Source organism: Astatotilapia calliptera, chromosome 7 (assembly GCF_964374335.1).
Source record: "Astatotilapia calliptera chromosome 7, fAstCal68.1, whole genome shotgun sequence".
NCBI classification, from domain to species: domain Eukaryota; kingdom Metazoa; phylum Chordata; class Actinopteri; order Cichliformes; family Cichlidae; genus Astatotilapia; species Astatotilapia calliptera.
This window is the reverse complement of record NC_137428.1, coordinates 14,900,667-14,923,084: the sequence shown is the minus strand read 5'-3', so window position 1 is coordinate 14,923,084 and position 22,418 is coordinate 14,900,667. Positions and strand designations below refer to the sequence as shown.

General features: G+C 38.7%; 3 protein-coding genes and 1 long non-coding RNA gene across 5 annotated transcripts; 1 reads left to right on the top strand and 3 right to left on the bottom strand.

The window, feature by feature from the left end:
- Nucleotides 1–8,304: 8,304 nt before the first annotated feature.
- On the bottom strand, nucleotides 8,305–10,616 carry LOC113025430 (proteinase-activated receptor 2-like). Its single transcript, XM_026173149.2, has 2 exons — nucleotides 10,445–10,616; nucleotides 8,305–9,926 (listed from the first exon to the last, which is right to left on the bottom strand). Exons 1-2 carry the CDS (start codon nucleotides 10,503–10,505, stop codon nucleotides 8,836–8,838), a joined length of 1,152 nt encoding a protein of 383 aa, XP_026028934.2. The 5' UTR covers nucleotides 10,506–10,616; the 3' UTR covers nucleotides 8,305–8,835.
- Nucleotides 10,617–11,923: 1,307 nt separating this feature from the next.
- Nucleotides 11,924–14,238, bottom strand: f2rl1.1 (coagulation factor II (thrombin) receptor-like 1, tandem duplicate 1). Its single transcript, XM_026176887.2, has 2 exons — nucleotides 14,042–14,238; nucleotides 11,924–13,680 (listed from the first exon to the last, which is right to left on the bottom strand). Exons 1-2 carry the CDS (start codon nucleotides 14,115–14,117, stop codon nucleotides 12,623–12,625), a joined length of 1,134 nt encoding a protein of 377 aa, XP_026032672.1. The 5' UTR covers nucleotides 14,118–14,238; the 3' UTR covers nucleotides 11,924–12,622.
- A 1,214-nt stretch (nucleotides 14,239–15,452) lies between these two features.
- Nucleotides 15,453–20,179, bottom strand: LOC113027267 (proteinase-activated receptor 1-like). 2 transcript variants are annotated; one of them, XM_080304133.1, is made up of 3 exons: nucleotides 17,967–18,377; nucleotides 17,708–17,883; nucleotides 15,453–17,104 (listed from the first exon to the last, which is right to left on the bottom strand). In XM_080304133.1, the coding sequence occupies exons 2-3, from the start codon at nucleotides 17,724–17,726 to the stop codon at nucleotides 16,074–16,076; spliced, it is 1,050 nt and encodes a 349-aa protein (XP_080160259.1). In that variant the 5' UTR covers nucleotides 17,727–17,883; nucleotides 17,967–18,377; the 3' UTR covers nucleotides 15,453–16,073. The 2 variants fall into 2 exon arrangements, with proteins under 2 accessions (XP_080160259.1, XP_026032671.2); XM_026176886.2 differs by lacking the exons at nucleotides 17,708–17,883; nucleotides 17,967–18,377 and adding an exon at nucleotides 19,740–20,179.
- On the top strand, nucleotides 19,898–20,871 carry LOC145429971 (uncharacterized). Its single transcript, XR_013910332.1, has 2 exons — nucleotides 19,898–20,044; nucleotides 20,255–20,871. It is a non-coding gene; the product is annotated as an uncharacterized LOC145429971 (long non-coding RNA).
- The last annotated feature ends 1,547 nt before the right edge of the window (nucleotides 20,872–22,418 follow it).

Sequence of the window (22,418 nt, the reverse complement as noted above, 5' to 3'; positions counted from 1 at the left end):
AGAGTAATATAGGTATTTTCTTTCAGGACAGTATTGAGGTTTAACTTATTTGCCTCAATTCTTATTTGTTTAACTCTTCTCGGAAAAAAAATCTATTCCCTTGAGCAGAAGTTGTTCTTGTTGTAATATTAAATTCAACAAGGTTGTGTTAGGTCTGTTATCTCATTTTCCATATGTCAGTTAGAGCACGCTTCAAAAACATTGCATGTGTAGAGCAATGACAAGAAGTGACATCATCATACACATCACATCTTCGGGGGTGGCTGTGGTTCAATAATTACCTCTTCCAAACCATCAACGTGTCTTTCAGAGCCCATTCCTACAAAACTGCTCAAAGAAGTCCTGCCATTAATTAATTCTTCGATCTTAAATATGATCAACCTATCTCTAATAATCGGCTATGTACCACTACAGCCTTCAAGCTGGCTGTAGTGCTATGCAGAGGACACCCAGCTCTATCTATCTATGAAGCCAGATAACACACACCAATTAGGAATGTCTTAAAGACATAAAGATCTGGATGGCCGCTAACTTTCTGCTTCTTAATTCAGATAAAACTGAGGTTATTTTACTCGGCCCTGAAAATCTTAGAAATATGGTATCTAACCAGATTCTTACTCTGGATGGCATTACCTTGGCTTCCAGTAACGCGGTGAGGAACCTTGGAGTCATTTTTGACCAGGACATGTCCTTCAACACACATATTAAACAAATATGTAAGACTGCTTTCTTCCATTTGCACAACATCTCTAACGTTAGAAATATCCTGTCTCAGAGTGACGCTGAAAAACTAGTTCATGCATTTATTACTTCCAGGCTGGACTACTGCAATTCATTATTATCAGGAAGTCATAAAAACTCCCCGAAAAGCCTTCAGCTAATCCAAAATGCTGCAGCAAGAGTCCTGACAGGGACTAGAAAGAGAGAGCAGATTTCTCCTGTTTTGGTTTCCCTTCATTGGCTTCCTGTTAAATCCAGAATTGAATTCAAAATCCTGCTCCTCACATACAAGGTCTTAAATAATCAGGCCCCATCTTATCTTAATGACCTTGTAGTATCATATCACCCTATTAGAGCACTTCGCTCTCACTCTGCAGGCCTACTTGTTGTTCATAGAGTATTTAAAAGTAGAATGGGAGGGAGAGCCTTCAGTTTTCAGGCCCCTCTTCTGTGGAACCAGCTTCCAGTTTGGATTCGGGAGACAGACACTATCTCTACTTTTAAGATTAGGCTTAAAACTTTCCTTTTTGCTAAAGCATATAGTTAGGGCTGGACCAGGTGACCCTGAATCCTCCCTTAGTTATGCTGCAATAGATGTAGGCTGCCGGGGGATTCCCATGATGCATTGAGTTTTTCCTTTCCAGTCACCTTTCTCGCTCACTATGTATTAATAGACCTCTCTGCATTGAAGCATATCTGTTATTAACCTCTGTCTCTCTTCCACAGCATGTCTTTTATCCTGTCTTCCTTCTCTCTGTTAGGTATGGCTGTGTGCAGGCAGGAATAGGACCCAAGGTGCAGACTCTGGAGACAGACGTGAACTCAAAAAGGCTTTAATTTAAGACTCAAAATATAACATGACTGAAAAACTCAAAACAAACTTAAACTGGAAAAATGACAAAACACACAGCTTGGTAAACGGTAGATCGCGACACGGACACAGAGAAACACAGGGCTTAAATACACAGAGGGAGCAATCAGGGAATGAATAACAGGAGGGAAATACAGCTGGGGCAAATCAGAACTGACGAGACAAAAGGAAGCGTAAACTGAACACACTAAGACAGAGACCTTCAAAGTAAAACAGGAAACACATAACACAGACTCACATGCAGGCACTACAGAGGGAATAGAGACGTGGGACCAGGGCAGACACAAACACTGACTGAACACGGGGATATAGGAACTAAGGATACATAGAGACGCGAACTAGACAAGGGGATGCAGGTGATAGGGGAGACAGAGCAACTAAAGAAGACAGAGACATAAGCCATAAGACGGAACTCAAAGAAACCAAAAACTAGAAATTATAAATAATAACATAAACTCAAAAACCCTGGGTCGACGACCCAGGCATCCTAACACTCTCACCCCAACCGGTCGCAGCAGATGGCCGCCCCTCCCTGAGCCTGGTTCTGACCGAGGTTTCTCGAGTTGGATGCTCGGATGGAGCCCGAGTAACATGGAGATGGGGAGGAGGTGGATTGAACATAGGTGTCTGCGAGGTGGAATGACAGATGTTGGCGGTGTGCAAAACAAACCATGACATGAGTGGGGCAATGACAAGAAGTCAAATCAGTGGTGAAAAAATTATTCAGACATTTATTAAAATAAAGTTTATTCCTACAATCACAACTTTGCCATTAAATTATCAACTCATATTGAAGAAACTACTTATCCTACTTCACTGCTGAGTGCTGTATTGGACAGACATGTGTTATATTCTTTGTGATCACCGTGTGTAGTGTGACTATATCTCTAAAAAAAATTGTTTTTTCATTTCACAGTGAATTTAGAGTGAATTAAACTATAAAATAGTGACTTATATAAGGGCCAAATGAGTTAGAGTAAATACAAAATACAAATACAAATACAAAAGTGTCCAGATGGTGGATCAACCTTTAGACTAGTTTAAAGTGTGTTTAAATGTGTAACAGAAATAGAATGACTTCCTTTGGTTTAAGCATTTTTTAAAAATTATTTGTTAAATGAGCTAATGTTTTGTCACAACATCCTTATTGAGACAAAACATGTGATTGCTTAATTCTAGGTGACGTGTTATTTAATTCCCTTTAATTCCATTTGTCATATGTGAAAAGTCTTTTTGGTCTCTTCGGACCGTAATTAGTTACAGCTGTGATCCCACCTGTTTCCCATGCTCTTGTTGACCTGTGTTGACCCCTGCTGTTTTTAACTTAAAGTCCTAGTTTGAAACCTGCAAGAGTTGCAGGTAGTATATTTATACAGCAAAGGTCACAGTGGTATAAGCATGCTACGTAAAAGATGACAAATGTACAAAATGTGTTGTATTTATAACTAGACGAGGTGTACCTCTTCCTGTATAGACAGAGGTATACTTCAAATAGATCTGTGTATGCATGTGTGCATTTGCTCAGCATAGGGGGGAGGCAGAGTAAAGTGCATGACTGCTATGAAACAACCTCTTTTATTATGGTCAGGACAGGAACTTCATAATTTAAAATTTCCTCCCAATACATCAGTCATAAAGTCAACTATTTGTCCTAGATGTTGTTAAAGCCAAATTAAAGCCGTACAACTATGACAAAATTACGTGTTACCTAAAATCCTGCATCTTCAAATACCGGTATCTGTATTGTAGGGCAATACTGACCTTGCTATATCATGATTGTGTTCAGTATTTACAATCAGCTTAATGAAAGATGTAATAAATAGGTCCAATAAATATGTTATGAATACAAAAGTGTTCTCTTTATCACAGTAATGTGGAGGTTATCTCTTCTGTGATTCATATTAATGATCTATGAAAATTCATTTATGTTGGGTTTAAGTGGACCCTGCTGGTAAACAGAACCTGTTGCTGAAAGCAACCACACAGACACCAGTGTACATTTTACTTGCGAGGGGAGCGTTGGAGAGCAGTGAGTGCGACTCGCCTGTCCAAGCAACTCCAATTCCTCTGCGTCCGCCTCACTCTTATTGACAACAGAGGTTACACATATTTCAGCTAACCACGTGACAGTTTTAAGCAGGCATATCTGTACAACATCAGTGTCTGTATTCTGTGTGTTTCCAGCTATACCATACGTAGGCATACGACCTTTCAATGAATTTAAACTGTGTATGAGGTATGCGGAAAAGCAGAAGTAAGCATCTTGCTAAAGTATAAAAACAGTGACCCTTCTGTGTTTGTGCTTTAGTGTGTCCTTTGTCCTGTGTCACAGCATCTGTAAGTTCTTTGACTTTTTGTTTTAAACTCGATTAAAGGTCAGTTTAACTTCACCAGTTTGGACATTTCAAAATGCAAAATCTTCATGCATTTTGAACATTTTGTACCTTGTTCAATAGCACACTGTTTTGTAACATCCAACACTCCTGTGCTTTATTAAAACCAGGTTCTCAAGGTCAAGGTAACTTTATTTATACCCAAAGGCAAGGTAAATTTGCTTTACAGAAAAATGACAGCATTTGGCATCCCTTTAAAAACACACATACCTAGTATATATAAAACTCACTGTGGCACATATATAGTAGTTTTGATATTTCGAATCAAAAACAGTTTTTATTTAATTCAGTGACAGCAACGGGGACAAAGCTATTTTTATAACGCTTTGTCCTACATCTCGGAAATAGAAACCTCCGTCCTGAGGGAAGAAGCTGAAATTCACCCCTTAGAGGATGGGAACCATTTTTAAGGATTGATAAAGCCATCCTCTGTACCTGCTTAGAGTACAGGGAGGCTAAACAAGACTGTGGCTCACCTATCAGACGACTGGACCATCTCACTATCTGATTTAGAGAGTTTTTCTCTGTGACAGAGGTCTGACCAAACCATGCCACCAAACAAAAGGATAAAACAGACTCAATAAAAGAACGATAAAACAAAGTTAAAATTTTTTGGTCAATGTGGAAGTGAACAAGTTTCCTAAGACAATAAAGGTGCTGGTGACCCTTTTTACAAACTGATTTGCAATTTTGATCAAAGTTCAGTTTTTCATTTATTATGGTCCCAAGATATTTATATGATTGTACTTGCTCTATTTTCTGACCTTTAATTAAATCTGGTGGTTAATTCTTGCCTCTTTTTGGTTAAACTATCTTCCTTTCCTTTCTTTTTTTCTCTTTTTTTTGTGGCTTACCAATATTATGCAAACTCTATTTCTAATTCTAAGGTGTGAAACCCATGACACACCAACAAATGGTTTACTCTGGGCAGACGTGTAAAACCTGCCATAAAAATGTAAGTCGCCCCTTTACTGATGAATAGCAAATTGAGTCGGGGCCTAAGAAAGAGCCCTGGGGAACACTAGGGATGACTGGGGAAGCTTGTGATGTGAGATGTTTTAACTGTACATACCTGATTACAATCTGAGATTACAATTTACAACATGACATGGAAAGTGCCTTATTTAAAAGAATATCATGAGAGACAATATCAAAGGCAGAGCTCAGATCAAGGAGCATTTGGTTAACAGCCCAGTGTCAGCTGCCAACAGAAGATCATTTGTGATTTTGACCATGCCTACCCCTGCTCTATGAAGTGGCTGAAAACCAGATTATCTATTTATAATTTTATTTATCAAATAATTCAAAAAGATGATTGCTAATAAGTTGAAGTTAGATCTAAACAACAAGAGTTATTTCCCAAAGGTAAATTAGCATATGGACAATAATTATTTGAAAGGGTCTGTATGGGGTTTCCTAAGAGTTGGCATTATCATTGCTTTAAGCGGTGCAGGAAAAAGCCAGATATTAGGGAAGAGTGAATAATATCAGCTAAAGACAGAGAGAAGATAAACAGGATTTAGCCACTTGAGTGAGAAATGGGTCTTTATTAAGATTTCTTAATAAATCCAGATATTTCCCCAACAGTCAGGAGGAAAGAGTCCTAGTATTCCCTTGAGCAGACCTGATGAGTGTTGTATAATATTCAAATTAAGGTGTAGACAGGGCATCCTTATTGTGGTGCCTGTGTTCCTGATACATGAACCAGGGAACATAGTGGATGAAAGAGAGTCTGACAGTTCTGTGAATTTTCAAAGGAGTGAAGTCCATAATTGTATTAAGACACCAGTTTATCAGGAGTACATAAATTATCTCTTCGAGGCAGACTGTCAGTTACATGGGAGAAAGTAGTTATGTCAATGTACTTAATGCTTCAATATGAGAGAGTGAAAAGAGTTTGACTTAAATATACAGTTCTTAGGAGTAACACCAGAAACTCAAAAGGGATCAAGAATATGGCCATTAGAGTGAGTTAGGAAATTACTGAATTCTGATTAACGAAAATGATCAAGACATGAGAAAGAATATTGCCTCTGTAAGAGTATCCGTGACATTTTCCACACATACCGTATAAGAACACATAAAGAAAGCAAGGTGCAAAAAGGCAATACTTTTTCCTGTGTGATTTCTCATTCTTACACATAACTTAATTCACAAACATCTGTGATTTTATTTCTTTATATGGGTGGAACACATGGGTTGGTACTGACATCTGGTGAGAATTTTATGTCAATAGCAACTTTAGAAATATATTTATTTAGAAAATTGATGGCGTGTTAATTACTTATTTTACCCTCTGAATATTATTAACCCCCCAAAAAATAGCAGTGTGGGGTAAATAAAGATGTTTATATTAATAAAGGCATGGTTTGGTGACCATTAGAATAGTTTCGGAGAAACTGAGACCCTCACTAACCTTTGATGTACACTATAAGCAGGCCTGTAATATGAAAGAAACTGCTCAGTTCAAAAAAGTTTTAGGCACCTAAGAGTCTAAGGTGGCACCAATTCAGCGTGAGAAATTTATTTTCACCATTTTACATTTTGCATGTGAAACAAAGCTTGCTTTGTCTGCGGTTCAGCATGTCATAACCACAGTGCCACTGGTTTTATTTGGTCTCACGCACTGCTACTTCACTGCTTGTTAAATGTAGCAGTAGTTATTGCCATTATTCCAGCATAGGCAGATCATTCAAAAAAAAAAAAAGTCTTACGCACACAGAGGTTAAAGTGAAATTTCCACCATGCTCACTGTCTGCATTCTTTGTTTACTTTAATAACATAAAACCAGACTTCTGTTAAGTGGAAGTCTTTTGGCTTAAACCACAGGCTGCATTTCCTCTTTTCTAGTTGGCCCAGCTGGAAACCATGAGGTCTTTCGGTAAATAAAATGAGTTGCAGAATGAACAGCAACCAATAGCAGTCTTTTACATATACAAATTTACATGAAAGTCTGGCTCATTGGAAGCAACATATTCAAAAAAAATAAGTGGCGATCAAGACATTTGCAGAGTATTGTACATCTTGCATATTGTCTGATATCCACCACTGTAAAGGTCAACAATGGAACACATTGTACTGTAATCATATTAAACAGAAGTACAGAATCACTGCAGCCATTTGCGTTGAGACTGAACCTGTGCACTGACTATTTGGAGAGCTAAATGTGATGTGGAACAAACCATCATAATTGGAGCCTTTCCAGCCTTTTCTACATGAATTCTGTTTCAGAAAATGTGAGTCCTTTCATAAGTTCCTAACTTTAAAGACTCACAACCAAGTCCTACCTTCATGAAACCAGTAATATAAAATATAAAAGAGCTTAAACTCATCATTTATAGAAGCTGAAGCCATATCCATAAAACCCATCTTTGAGTCCTATTTTTTTAGCAGTTTTCTGTACCAGTCACGCAACGCTTTGTTAAAAATAATTTTGCTCAGAGGAAATCCAACAAGTGGTTCTTGAATAAACGGGAACTGTGTCTGTGCCTGTGCCTGTCTGTGGCGCTACGTGAATGCAACCAGGGCAGGGTGTGTCCTGTCCCTGCCCCCAACATGTGCAAAGAACGCATTTTACACAGAGCGCTGACAAAAGGTAAGGTGACACTCCATAACAATCATTTACCTCAGAGCGCTCCCACAACCAGTCGTTAAATGGGAAGCAGCATTCTTGGCCTGTTTGTGTGTGTACGTGTACCTGGGGGGGATGGTGGCAGGTAAATGGGTGGGGTCAGTGTTTGAACCACGGCAGTTTACCTACTCCTTATCTACAGAGAAAAGACTGCAGTAGATTTTCCCTTTATACATTTGTTGACCATATTGTCTTTTAGACGCTGGCAATGTCGACTGAAAAAAAGTGTAACAATACTGGCCTCTAAGAGGACTGCACGCCATTAATTTTTTTTATAAAATACAAAACACTAACTGGGTTAAACCAAATGAATAAAGATGACGTGAAACTAGCTATTTATGTTTCAGAGGTGAAACTAGTCTGCCACTAAAACCACTCGGTAGAAAATGCAATTATATGTAGGTCGTCCTCACTGATCTGTTAATCATTCCTCAACACTCTCCACTCTAAGCTCATTTACCGAACAGGAGTGAACATTAAAAGTTCAAGCTTAAAACGCTGGCCTTTACACTGTGTGAAGTTGCACCGAGTTTCTGCACAACAACATTCCAGGAATTACTGCCCGAGACTCATCAATGACACTGCGTCTCATCCAGATGCAGTACGAAAATGAGAATAGTGACTCACGAGTCACAGGAACGTTATCAGTTACGTAATAGCACAAAAGAAGTTTCGCAGATACTAAATCCTGTTGTTTTACCATTTATTTAAGAAACTTAGTAACAATGTCAACTGTTCTCCCTTCATTTTTTTTTGTTTTGAATAAGCAAAAGTGTGATAAAAGGGCTTTAAAATGACAAAAATAAAACTTGCTGGATGCATGAATTGTGTGTGTATATAAAAAAAAGCAAATTTATCTCATAAAAATCAATATATTTACAAGCTCTCTGAACAGGTTAATGTGTCTATAGTATAAATGTCATTCATATTAAATTACATTTCTATTGATATTCAAAGATAATCAGTCAAAACCACAGGAAGAAGCACATTAGTCCATTCAAAGCTCTGCATGTCAGTATGAAGCAGGTGTGGACCCGTAACACAGGCACTCATATACATTTCACATTTTAATGCCAAGCGGCTCAAATTATAAATAAAAGTTCATCTTTGGTTACCAGAGTCCATCTGGTATGTGTTTTTTTTAGTTTTTTTGTTTACAGTGTTTACACTGTAAAAGCACAACCAGGCCTGGAATCAGAGTCTCTCCTCTCCTTTTCTCACTAACAGGTGCTGCTCTGCGTGGTCCCAACATCTGACACGTATGCTTTGCTCTTCTTGGAATATTTCATGGAACTGAAGGAAACTCTCATTTGCTCCACAGCCCTGCTGCTCCTACACAGCAGAGTGTTCTTCACATGGTTTCTGAAATCCTCAGACACAAAGTAGTAGATGAATGGGTCCAGGCAGCTGTTGAGACTTGCCAAGCACAAAGTAGAGATGTAGACGTTGTAACCATGATTTCCTATACTGTTCTTTTGTAAACCGTAATGCACCAGCAGCATGATGTTACTGGGAATAAAGCACACAAGGAAGGTCACCAGGACGATTCCGATCAACACCACAACTTTGTGTCGGTTCTTTGATGCTGTACTTTCCTCCATGCTTGTCCCCAGAGCCTTCAGCAACATAGCATAGGCTACAATGATCACTATGCAAGGGATTAGGAACACAACTGTTCCCATCATGATAAAGTAGATGAATGGCAACCTGATAGACTCGAATGGAATTTCTAGGTCCTTTATGACAGTCACATCATGACATGTGGTTACATTGGGGTCTTTTAGCTTGGTCGTGTGGTCATACAGGTACAGAGGAGTGGTGGTGACCCAGATAAAAGCCCAGATAGCTACAGAGACACCAATGGCAATTTTATTATTCTTCCTCTGCTGAGAGAGCGGGTGAGCCACAACCCAGTACCTCTGCACGCTCAGGCAGGTGATGAACAGAATAGAGCAATACATGTTCCCGTAGAAGAAGCTCACTAGGACTTTGCAGAGAGGCTCTCCATAGATCCAGTTGTTGCCGTTTATGTGGTAGTGTATTTTTAATGGAATCCAAATGACAAAGAGCAGGTCAGCCAGAGCCAGGTTGGCCATGTATATTGATGAAGGGTGCTTCTTTTTGGTCCTGAAGAGAAAGACCCAGATTGCCATGCCATTGGCCGGAAGTCCAACTGCAAATATGATGATGTAGATGATCGGGAAGAAGACTGTGGTGAGGCTACTCTTAAGCGTAGCTGATACTTCCTCATCCACAACAACTTGGTTTGAATTTTCAGGGTCCTTTTGTCCGATGAACGTCCGGCCTCTCTCTAAAACACATATACAAACGGAAATAAATATTACAGTTTAAATTACTGATTAAACAGCAGACAGAACACCAATGACAGCTTATCATTTAAGTTGTTATTACAGACCCCCCGCCCCAAACTAAATTTGGGTTTAGTTCTGTTGGCTGAGCCAAACAAGTTATTTGAGGCATCACAATGGCCTCAGACAGGAGTCGTTTCATTAGGTACAGGAGTCGTTTCATTAGGTACAGAACCTTTTGGTCTAAAGCATACATGATAATGATAAGGATCTGTTAAATCCGTAAAAACGATCCTGTGTCCAGTATCTTCTTAAGTTTTGAAAAGTAAGCCTTTATTTCCCGAAAGTTTTCTCTTTTGTGAAGTTACTACAATCCCAGTTTAAAAAGAGCTCGGTTAAAATATTTGCTCTTTAGACACCCGTCTTTAGACCGTGACAACAACAACAAAACAAAACATGAGCCGAGCTCGGTATAACAGCACCCTGACATTTCGAGACAGCGCAGGGATTTTGAACTTACGTGATGAGACGGAGCCGCAGCAGAAAATAACCAACAGCCACAGTAACCGTGTCGAACCCATGTTTCTATCACTGAGACTCTCTCGGTGCAAATTCTCCTTTTCTCGACCTCTTAACAGCCAGCTGAGTCTTAAATGTCCGACGACTTCTCCAACATTGAAGGACACACCCCGAGAGTACCTGTTCCTACGCTTGCGTCATGTCCAAACCCGCCCGCCCGGTCCGCCCTCAGGTGCATTTCCTGTTACGGGTTTCTGTGGAGCTCCGTTGATTCAGTGAGAACAAAACACGCAGTAAATAAACATGCCATATAAGTTACAGGCACCTTTACCACACATTATAAAGAATTATTTTATTATCATTTTTAAAATTCCGTTGTCAGTGGTAAATGAAGGGTGGCTGAATTTTATTGATACTGAAGTAGAAACTTATTTCAAATCTGACATTAGTTTTTTGAGTGTTTATCGTTTAGAAAAAAAGAGAAAACATGGCCAGCAAACAGGCCTAAAGTCAAACACGTTAAGTTGACGAATGTTCTGTTGATTGATGCTTTAACTAGTCATTTGGTTTTATTTTCAGAGTTACAGAAACTACAGACCACCGCACAGCAGACAGGAAATATCAACACTGTAAATATATAAATGAACTGTAGGGAAAAGGTGGGTCTTAAGTATGTTTTTGTGTGGCTGAAATTATGATTTTGTGAATACACACTGTTTGTTTTTTGATATCATGCCATCTCTCTTCCTCTTGGTATCTAGCCATGTAAATAATTAGTTAAATTATATGAAAATAAGCGCAAAAGGGGCAAAACATGTAACTGTGTAAGTGATATGATCTGTCTCTCCTGTGTAGGTGTGCCGAGGTGTGCTGTGGTACATTCTGTACAATCCGAGCTTGTAGAAAGAAAGAAAAAAAAATTGTATGAACTCATAGTTCCCTTTGTGAGGGAACTTCAGGAAACCCAACTCTGCTCAAAGGCAAAAATTATAACTGTATATTTAATGCAGGAATTCTCACTGTACTGTAGTAAGTGATCATTATTTGGCAGGTCATGAAAACAAGAAGACCCAAAATGAAGCTCTTTAGTCCTCCAATGAGATATTCAAAGTACATGATTTGTGTATATCTCTCTCTCTCTCATATATATATATATACACACATACATATATATATATACACACATACATATATATATATATATATATATATATATATATATATATATATATATATATATATATATATATATATATATATATATACACATACATATATATATATATATACATACATGCATACATACATACATACATATCTCTATCTGTGTGTATGTTAACCCACCAAAAAGAACAGCGGTGGAAATTTCTGGAACACACAGCTAACTGCGTTTTGAAAATAAGGAACATCTAGCTTGACATTTCTAAGTGTTTACCTGATGATACAGTCAGAGGAAATGTTGATGACCAAACAAAGTGAGTAACAGAAACACTTTTAATGCCACATGCAATGGCATTTATGCAACTGCATACTTGTTTCACAAACTGTCAGAAGCATAATGGAAAACTGATAAAAGCAATATCATTTAATATTATATTACATTTTCCAGTTTTATAAAACATTATTTTTACTTATTAAATTAATGGCACTGAAATCAGAGAACTTCAATTAATTTAAAGAATTGTGCACAAATGTAACCAGTTCGGTTAGCAATAGTGAGCTGATGGATGACACCTAACAAGTATGCAGTGAGAAAGCACAATTAATTGAGGTGATACTTTTATTGAGAACCTTTTAAATATAGTAAAAAGATTTACCAAAAAACAAACAAAAACTGACTTCATCTTCTTTGATATACGCTAAATGTTATGTAAGCAAGGCAGAAAAGCACTCTAGCACAAGCTGTCAGAGTTGCTCTCAATAAAAATTATGGCACAATTTTGGACACGTTTGTAATGTCTAAAGCAATTGATCACATCCTGGATAAATTAAATTAAAGCAGCTTTAAGAAATGTTACACATTAAACAAGAAAAAAACAAAAAAAACAAATGAAAGCAAAGATTTTACAAAACTTTAAAAATCAGTAACATTAAAAGTCAAACTGACTTGTTCACCTGTAACAAACCAGGAAGTAAAATGATAAAAACAAGTCTTAAAAAAAAATAAATCAAGAATTCACTAACAATCCGTGCTCCGTGTGTTCCCTGACCCTGACGTATACGAGTTGCTTTTTTTGGAGAACTTCAAAGCGCTGAAGGAGACCCTCATCCTCTGCGCTGTCCGCTCACTTCGACACAGGAATGTGTTCTTCACGTGCTCCCTGAAGTCTTCGGAGATGAAATAGTAAACAAAAGGGTCAAAACAGCTGTTGAGACTGGCCAAGCACAGGGTCGTGATGTAAAACCCATACAAGTTGTTGTCCGCCCCTTTAAGCAGGAGGATGTAATGCACCATCAGCATAATGTTACTCGGGGTGAAGCACAATAAAAACATAACAAGGACAGTGACGATCAAGACCACAGCCTTTTTGCGTCTCTTGGCAATGGCAGGATCCTTCATGCTGTTCCTGAGAGCCTTCAGCATGAGAACATAAGATACGATGCACACAATAGTGGGAACGACAAATCCCAGCATTCCCATTGTCAGAAAGTAGCCTGCTGCAATCTTCTTCTGAGAGGGCTTGGTGACATCATGGCAGGTCAGGATTTTGAGTCTTGCTATCTTAACTTCTTGATTATACAGATAGAGAGGGATGCTGATGAGCCAGACCACCACCCAGATAGTGACGGAGACAGAAACAGCTACACGGTTTCTCTTCTGTTGCTGAGACAGCGGGTGAGCCACAGCCCAATAACGCTGAACACTTATACATGCAATAAAGGCAACTGAGCAGTACATGTTGCCGTAGAAAAATGCTACCAGCACTTTGCATAATCCTTCTCCGTAGATCCAGTTGTTGCCATTGAAGTGGTAAGCGATTTTTAAGGGGAGCCAGATGACAAAGAGCAGGTCAGCCAGAGCCAGGTTGGCCATGTAGATCGAAGATGGGTGCTTTTTCTTGGTCCTGAAGAGGAAGACCCAGATTGCCAAGGCATTGGTGGGGAGACCCACCAAAAACACAATTATGTAAATGATTGGGAGAAAGACGGTTGTAAGGCGACCGCTCAGGACGTTTTCGTCATTTGGATTGATCCACAGGCTTCCATTATTCTCTGTACCTGTGAAGCCTCTGTTTTCTGTGAAGTCACAATATGAAAATATATGAAAAGCAGAAGAATAACAGGTTTACGGTGTGTATAGGAACAAATGTCACACCCAGTTCCTTAAGCTTAGGGCACTTTGACCCGTTTGCGTTAGTTTATGAGTCACCTGTATGCATTACAACATCCATTAAACTGTAGCTGTTTCTGACCAATCACACTGATGCAAACAAATGAATGTATCCAAGACTAAAACATCAAGCAATGACATAAGACTTCAGCACTTTAAAAAAAGATCAAATTAATAAATCAAAACATCCAATTATTTTCAAAATGAACAGTTTGCCAGTCACTACGGTATGGTAATAATGGCTAAATCAACAGGTTGAAATATTACCTGGGTGCATCGTCAGGCAAGTTTGTGTAAAACACAAAATCAGGAACAGGTGAATCGATCCTGTAGTCCACGACATGACTGCAAAACTTAGTTTAAAACACAATATTATAGCGAACGCGGTCTATCGGCAGCGACCTTAAACCATGTTTTAACCGCTAGTGCCGGCGAACTAGCTGACAGAGCCCACAGTCAGCTAATTTACATACCAGCGTGATGTCAGGTGACTTTACAAGAGACCTTGCGTAAGACTCAGGCCAGCCCTGTCTGGGCTTGACTTGCGCTTCTAGCCGAAGCTTTATGGCAGTGCTTTTCCAGCTTTGCTGATCAATGTTCAGGGGTATGGCGTGTTATTATTTATTTAAAAATAAATCCGCGGAGAATTTCACGATTTTTGTATGATACTAAAAGCACTGAAAGTTACATTGAAGATTTTACGGACCTAAACAATAGTCAGCGAAAGACAAACACTACCATAAAACCTAGAATGGAACCACAAGAAAATTTAACCGGCGGGTGCGGCTTATGCGTCCTCTGCCGCCCCAGACTGTGATGTGAAACGCAGTCTCAGTACATGTTGTTGAAGGATGTCTGAATTCCTAAAATGCATCAGAAGGACAGCCAAGATGGATTTGGATTTAATTGCAACTTGACAATGCAGAGTGTTTGTGGAGAGTGTTACTTAACTGTAATGTAGCGCTACCTGCTGGAGAGAAAGGCACATGGACATTGCTGCTTACAGATTAAAAAAAAAACATCTCCAATGTGTAGATGTTTATTCTACAAGGTTTTGCATGTATTTCAATACAAATAAAAAATGAGTATCCCAGATATTCTGCCTAATAAAAAGGAAAAAAATAGAAGACACATTTTTTTAATCAGATTATCTCAGTTATGCAAAGATGAACAGCCCAATATGCACAAAACGACCTCCAGCAGGACACTGGTCTGAATGTATCTGACCAAACAATCAGAAAGGTCTCAGGCCTGAGCTCCTGATGTCCTCTAGTGGGCACTGTGCTCACGGCCTGGTGCCATGGAGCCAGATTGGCATTTGCCATAGAATACCAGAAATACCAGGGCGACCGCTTGCACCTTGTGCTTTTCACAGATGAGAGCAGATTCCTATGGAGTAGTTATGTTGCCTGTAAATCGTTCAGCATGACAGATTTGGAAATGGGTCAGTGATGCTCTGTGGAGGCATATCCATGGAGGGATTCACAGTGCAGGGTTCTTGTGGTGCAAGACAATGTGAGAATATACAGGCAGTTCCTGCAGAATGAAAGAATTTATACCATTGACTAGACCTCACGGCCGCCTGACTGAAATCCAACAGAATACCTCTGGGACATTATATTTGTGTCCATCTAATTCTAGATAGCTAGAAGAAAAAAAAAACACAATACACATAATAAAAGATTAAAGTACAGTTTATTAAACACAGAAAAAAAATACTTCTGAACTGCCCAAGACCAACAACTCCTGAACCACACGTTGTCTTTATTTTCTAAGATATAATTACTCATAATGTTAGCTTTGCAAGAGATGGGCAACTTGCACAGGTTGGACCCCACCTCTTGTCCTATGGAATGTATATTGTTTATGTAAATGCATATTTTCTCTCCTGGTGTTTTCTTTCTTGTTTCTTAAAAGGATCTCTCATTGACCATGTGTAGCCATGACCCCAAGATTTAAAACTATTTCTGTTGACATGACCGGTTCACAAAGAAGTGGAAGGTATTCAGTTTATTCTAATCATGAATATAGAGAATTTAAAATCTTCCTGTTAGCTACATGCTCTTATGTCAGCAGCTTTGACAAATTATGACAAATTGCTGATGTTATATTATAACTTTAAAATAACAGTTCAGAATCAATGAAAGTGTGACAGTCAGTCAGGCTAGTAGTTTCTTGTTTGGCTTGTCCTTTTTTGGCTTTTGAGGCTTGTTTGGAAAGAACCCGCTCTGGTAACTGAGGTCTTGATTCTGGACTTTTCTGTTTGACTGGATTTCAGCATTTGTCTTTTGCTGAATCTTCATAAATAAGACGGTGAATGAGTGCTATTGTCATTATTACACTTCAACATATTGGATAGTTGTTTCCGGAACTGCGAGGATCCAAAGTAGTAGAGCAGGGGATCCAGGAGGCAGTTCAGACTTCCCAAACAGAGAAACACCAGATAGAGTGCGTAAGAGCCATCAGGTGCCTCCTGGCTCTTCTCTGTGTTAAGTTGCAGGTAGTGTGCGAGCAGCAGGCAGTTTGTAGGCACGAAACACAGTAAAAATATCAATAGCACAGTCAAAGTCATCACTACTGCTCTTCTTTTCCTGTATGATGTTTCTGGAACATCATATTGGAGTCTGCTCAGCGAGCAGATGACTCCAGTGTAGGACACCAATGTGATGAGGAGAGGTATTAAGAAGAGGAAGCAGCAGAGAGTGACGAAGTATGTCTTTAACCAGATGATCTTATTTGTGGAGTGGACATCATGGCAGGTGGTGATGTTCAACTTAGTTAGGTTAAAAGTCTGATCAGAGGAAACAAGAGGCACAGAGCCAGCAAAGGATAACAACCACATGGTTATGCAGGCTATGACTGTGGTCCGTGAGCTTCTCCAAGCCAGAGAGTCAATGGGATAAACTACAGCAAGTAGACGGTCCACACTGATGCAAGCTATGAGAAGAACAGAGCAATACATGTTCCAGTAAAAGGCAGCAGTGACCACGCTGCACATGGTCGAGCCAAATTTCCAGTTGTTGCCTTCAAAGTGGTAGGAGATCTTGAAGGGGAGCATCAGTGCAAAGAGCAGATCGGCTAAGGCCAGGTTCAGCATATAAATTGCAGCTGGCGTCTTGGGACGGATCCAACAATTGAAGACCATTATGGCAAAGATGTTAATTGGCACACTGATAAAGCAGATCAGTGTGTAGAAGCAAGGTAAAAGGATGGTGGACACAGGGCCAGTAAGAAACTCCAGTGCCTCTTCTGAAGTAACTCTTTCTTTTGATGATGGTAGGACAGCAAAACCTGCTTCAGTTGGTGTCTTTGTTTTATTTTTTTGAGTGCCTAAAAGGAGAAAAAAACACTGTCACTGTGATCTAAGATATAGATATGGAAGCAGAAGGAACATTAAATCTCATAATAAAGGAGGAACTCCAAAAACTAAATGGGTAAAACACAGAAACATGAATAAAGCAAACACAGACGACATGGCACAGAAGGAAGAAAGACTGAAGGAGGGATTAGGGATGGGTATTGATAAGATTTTAACGATTCCGATTCCATTTTCGATTCTGTTTAACGATTCGATTCCTTATCGATTCTCTTATCGATTCTCTTATCGATTCTCTTATCGATTCTTTTTTTTTTTTTTAAAGGAGAACACTAAGGTCGATTAGCTTAGAACTGTGTTTTATATCTTCTCTTTGAACAAGATAGAAATTTAGGAGTAACATGGCCTTACAAACCCAACAGTGAGATCTAAAGAGATCCACAGCCTACGGCTCTTCAATGGGGTGTCACAGGGTCCCCAGGAAAAAAAATGTATAGGTAAAATAATAAAATAAATATTCTCCTGTAGCAATAACAAAGTTTAACATAAATTATTCTGTAGCAATTACACAAGAATATCCAGTAATGTCCTGCCTACAATTAAACACATTCACTTACCAAAGTGAAATCGGGGCATGTGCTGTGGCAAATGGGTGCAAGCCTTTGACCACAAACTTAGACACTGCTCGGTGACATTCGTCTATCCTGGCCTGAAAGGAGACGCTACCGGTAGACTGCAGCGACAACTGCCAGCATCTGAGCCAGCCAGACTCTGTCTCTCTCATCATGGTTATCTAAATGCAACGCACAGTAATAGCAGGTTTTGTAATAAGGTAAATCGCGCTAACATAATATGCAATGCTAATTGATTAGTTACCTGCAGTATTAACGGGAGAGGACGTGGAAACGCTACCGCTGCTGCTGGGTTGAGCTTCGCTAGTCCGGAGCGGATCAAAAACACGACATTCGTTGAAAGCAATCGCGTGTTTTTTGAGCAAATGCTTTTGCATATTCGTAGTGTTTCCTCCCTTTGATGAAATCTCTACTTTGCAAGTATTGCACGTTGCCCTGTTGTCATCCTTTCTCATAAAGTGTAACCAAACTTTTGAGCGTTTGTGCCGCTCAGGCGCCGTGTTTCCTACTGGGTAAAAGACGCTACTCAACGTGATGACGTCATTCGGGGCGACTGGAATCGATAAGGGAATCGTTTATAAAAGTGGCAAACGATTCCAAGGAATTGAAACAGTGGGAACCGGTTCTCAACAAGAACCGGTTTTCGATACCCATCCCTAGGAGGGATTAAACTAAAGAAACTGAGAGCTATAGAAAATACGCCAAGAATACACAAAACAAATATGCTGAAAATATTAAACAAATCAGAATAGAACATTTAAATCAACAAAACTTTAAATGACCCAGTGCCTTGACAACATTTTACTGAAAAGTTAGTATCTTGGCTGTTATTCTGAAGCGCCACTCTAGCTTGTAACATGAGCCATTACTTTTTGACACTTTTTAGCCTTAGACATTCATGATAGTTATAAGACGTGATCTACAGGCAACTGAAACTCCGGAGGTTGAATGAATGAATTCTTAAAAAATAAACCTGTCGCTAGAATAGACTACTTTCATGTTAATATTTTAAAACATTAGGCACATCCTGAGATTCCTCTCTTTTGTGCACCGACCCCAAATAGGCTGTTGTGGCTGTGTATGATTATTCCACCCTGAAGTACTGGATTGTTAAAAGAAGATTGTTAAAAGAATAGATTGTTTAACTGCCAATGTGTGTTTTTACTTCGACAAATGACATTAATAAAGAAGAGCAGCATATGCTGTTCACCATCAGCATGAGTACAACCCACATACTCAACTCTGTTGCTCAACCTAAAAATGCATTTTCCTTACAAATTTGGCATTATTTATGTCAGGGGGTTGTGTCATTAACCTTTGGCTCTCGTCCCTCTGTGTCCACTTGCTCTCTCGCCCCGTGTGTTTCCACACCCCTCCTCACCTCTCTGTTTATTTATTGTGTGAGTTTCCCTTTGTTCATCGTCACGTCGTCTGGTCTTCTCATGTCACGATCCAAGTTCCCATGTTCAGGTTTTGTTATGCCCTAGTTTCGTGTTCTATGTCCTTAGCATTTAGTATTTGAGTTCTCCCTGTTTAGTTCTTGTTAGTTTTGTCTTACTGTTTTCCTGCCTTTTGTTTTGTATGTTTCACCAGCCTTATTAAGTGACTCACTTTTTGTTAAGAATTTTTGCTTCCATGCATCTGCAGTTGTGGACCTCGACAGTTTAGGGGGACAGAAAGAGGTTTTCCAACAGAAATAATATTTATTGGCAAGGAGCATAGTTATCATCAAGAAATAATGAACCAACCACACATTTCTTTAGTTTTTCTGCTAAGGTATTATTTTGTGATTGAAATGTGTTGCAGGTAGATTGTCTCTAGATAATTGCATAAATATCTTAAATAAATAAATAAATAAATAAATAAATAAAAAATACTGACTCTGTGTAGGATACTGAGTTTAAAATATTAATAATGACAGGTAACAAAATCTTATTAATATATTAATATTCCCTCTGTATATGAGTAGAGGGCAGAGACTGAACAGTTCAAGACAAAACAGTGTTTTCAAGCTTACCTGAGGTATTTGAGGCAGAAATGCAGCAGAAATTAATGAGAAGGAACAACAAGAAATGTGGTGAAGCCATGTCTGTAGCTCTCTTGTTAGGAAATTATTTGACTTCCTTAAAGGTTTCCGTCTCCTTAAAATGCCAGCTTCAATGAATACACCCTTAAATGACACGTTTGTGCCTGCTGTTTGCGTCATATCTGCCTGTGTGATCTGGTTCAGGTTTCTTCGGAGCTCCATTTACTCAGTGGGAAAAAATTATCGGTAGCCAGATACATTAAGAACACATACTGAAGAACATTTTCCACACTCATGTATGTATCTTATCATGCTGTCAGTGGCAAAAAATAGTGCTTTTATTTTATTCAAACTAACGTGAAACTCTTATTTTCAGTCTCAGTAAATTTGGCATTACTTTCTTCACTTTATTTATCATTTGTTCATGTTTATTTTTTAATAAATGTTTATTTGTGATCTCACTTCTTAAATTAAATAAATTAAGCATTGTCTTTGCCATATTTTAGGTTATGAAAGCAAGGACAGATGATCTAATCCCATTTTTACAAAATGTGAAATGTGAAAAATGTGATCAATATGCGTTTGCGCTGCCAACGGCCTCACAATTTACTACTTCTACGCACTGTGGGCCTGCACAGGTAAGTTTCCTGGCAGGTGACTTTAGGCAATACCATTCAGGGAAATGAAGTGACTGTTGTGTAAAGAAATTAAATCTCGTATGGTTTCCAAATCCTCCTGTGCTGACTTGTCCTTTCCATTTGTCCCTCTTCTTTGTTGCTCTCTCTCTCTCTCTCCTGCAGGGGACTGCAGCGTTTGCTGTAAACTCAAACAGCTTTTATCCAACTGCAATAACACGTCTGAATACTGCTACAATAAAATCTCCATCACGCCACTCGTATTAATCTATTCGCTGACTGAAGTATGTATGTGGGAATGTATGTGAATGTTTGCTGATACTATTCTTATTAGCACTTTAAGTATTTTATATATTTTATTTTTTGATTTTATTGAATTTTATTGTTTTATTTATATTTTGATATTGTTAGGGATGATGCACTGATCGGGAACCATTTTTAATTTCGTTGTACCTGTGACAATGACAATAAAGACATTCTAATTCTGATTTTCTGCCCTTTAATTTTGCACATCTGGAGGAGCAAAGTTCACCTGTTTGCAATCATGTCATCTCCTTGCTCCTATTTAAAGTTGAGGTAGCTTTGCTGTTAATGGCTGATTGCTGCACTGATCCTGATAGTGAAACTGGTTCCTTTTGTCTGAATCTTTCTTTCTGAGAAGCCATGTAGATCTGAGGGACAATCTGAACAGTGATGATCCAGACGAAAATTCTCTCAGTACCTTTATTTCTCATATTAATGATAATATCATAAAACTGTTTACTTAAGGTAAACCTGTATTTCCTCAACAGTAAAAAAATCCAGACTATCAACACAGTCATGCACAGTCGAGGAGCGTGTGAGGATACATTTCACTGCATGTTGTACTGGTATAACTATGCATGTGACAAATAAAGAATCTTGAATTTTAGGGAGGAGATTTCCAAATAAAACCCTTCCGATTCACCTTCCTTTTACTACCTCCAATGCCAAAATAAAAGACAAGAAAAAGAAAAAAGGACGATGAGCCACAGATGACAGCAGAGAAATATGACGTTATTCTTAAAAATGAATTAAATACAGCTTTAATATTAATGCAAGGTTGCCACCAGCAGAGGGCAATATACAAAAACTTATCAGGAAAGATGTGTCACTGCTTCTCAGTCCTTCCTTGTTTAAAACACAGTAACAAATTTGATGTACCCTGAAACTTCATCTTGTATGTAATTTCTCTCTGACATGTTTTACCCTAAAGAATTTATAATTATAAAACCATGAATGAATATAAAATCAAGTTTCTATATAATTATAAAAACCCGTTCACAGGTGAAACTTGGATGTTGGACAAATGATGTCTTAATAATGCATAAATACACATGTCCCTATAGTACAGCTACAGCACATGGTTTGGCCTTATTGTGCTTAAATCTACAAACCCTTCCCTTAAACTTTTCCTTCTTGTTTTCCTTAAAACCAACAGTGTGTGAAATGCCTGTTGACAACCTTGAGAAAACAGACCCTAAACCTACCTGCTGTACCTGTTGATTTAGTAATATCTTCCTGGATGGCCTGGTTCCAGGTTTTCTTGGAACAGTGAAAACCAATATTGTAAATAAACAAACAGACGATTAATTCAACATGCATTCTGAAGGAAAACTGACACATGCAGCATAATAGACTTGTGAGAAAAAAAAACATAAAAAGCTTCTGTTACTGCACGAACTGGTCTAGATAACTAGGAAGAAATATTCCCATCATAAAAGATAAAAGTAGAATTTACTGAAAACATAAGTAATACTTATAACCTGGGCAAGACTGCTCCTGAACCACTATGAGTTTTTGGGTTGGTGTTAGAGCCCCTTTGTGTTTCTTTTTTTATTTCTGTGTTTGTTTTATAAACACTAAAAATGGTTGCCCTGGAACAGAATGGTGACTTGCCCGGGGTTTACCTTGCCACTTGGCAGCTGGGATAGGCTGCAAGAAGGAGACGGTATTCACTTTTAGGACTTCCTGAGCTTTTACAGGTCCAATTGACTGCACAAAGTCGCACAGTGGT

What these genes read in the sequence shown, in the direction of transcription:
- LOC113025430 (XM_026173149.2), bottom strand. Translation starts at nt 10,505, where the DNA reads ATGGGTTCGACACGGTTACTGTGGCTGTTGGTTATTTTCTGCTGCGGC. An exon ending in CTGCGGCTCCGTCTCATCAC is followed by an intron (nt 9,927 to 10,444) that starts GTAAGTTCAAAA and finishes TATGTGTTTTAG; the next exon opens with AGAGAGGCCGGACGTTCATC.
- LOC113027267 (XM_026176886.2), bottom strand. Translation starts at nt 19,809, where the DNA reads ATGGCTTCACCACATTTCTTGTTGTTCCTTCTCATTAATTTCTGCTGC. An exon ending in TTCTGCCTCAAATACCTCAG is followed by an intron (nt 17,105 to 19,739) that starts GTAAGCTTGAAA and finishes TTCTCCTTTTAG; the next exon opens with GCACTCAAAAAAATAAAACA.
- f2rl1.1 (XM_026176887.2), bottom strand. Translation starts at nt 14,117, where the DNA reads ATGTCGTGGACTACAGGATCGATTCACCTGTTCCTGATTTTGTGTTTT. An exon ending in TTGCCTGACGATGCACCCAG is followed by an intron (nt 13,681 to 14,041) that starts GTAATATTTCAA and finishes GTGACTTCACAG; the next exon opens with AAAACAGAGGCTTCACAGGT.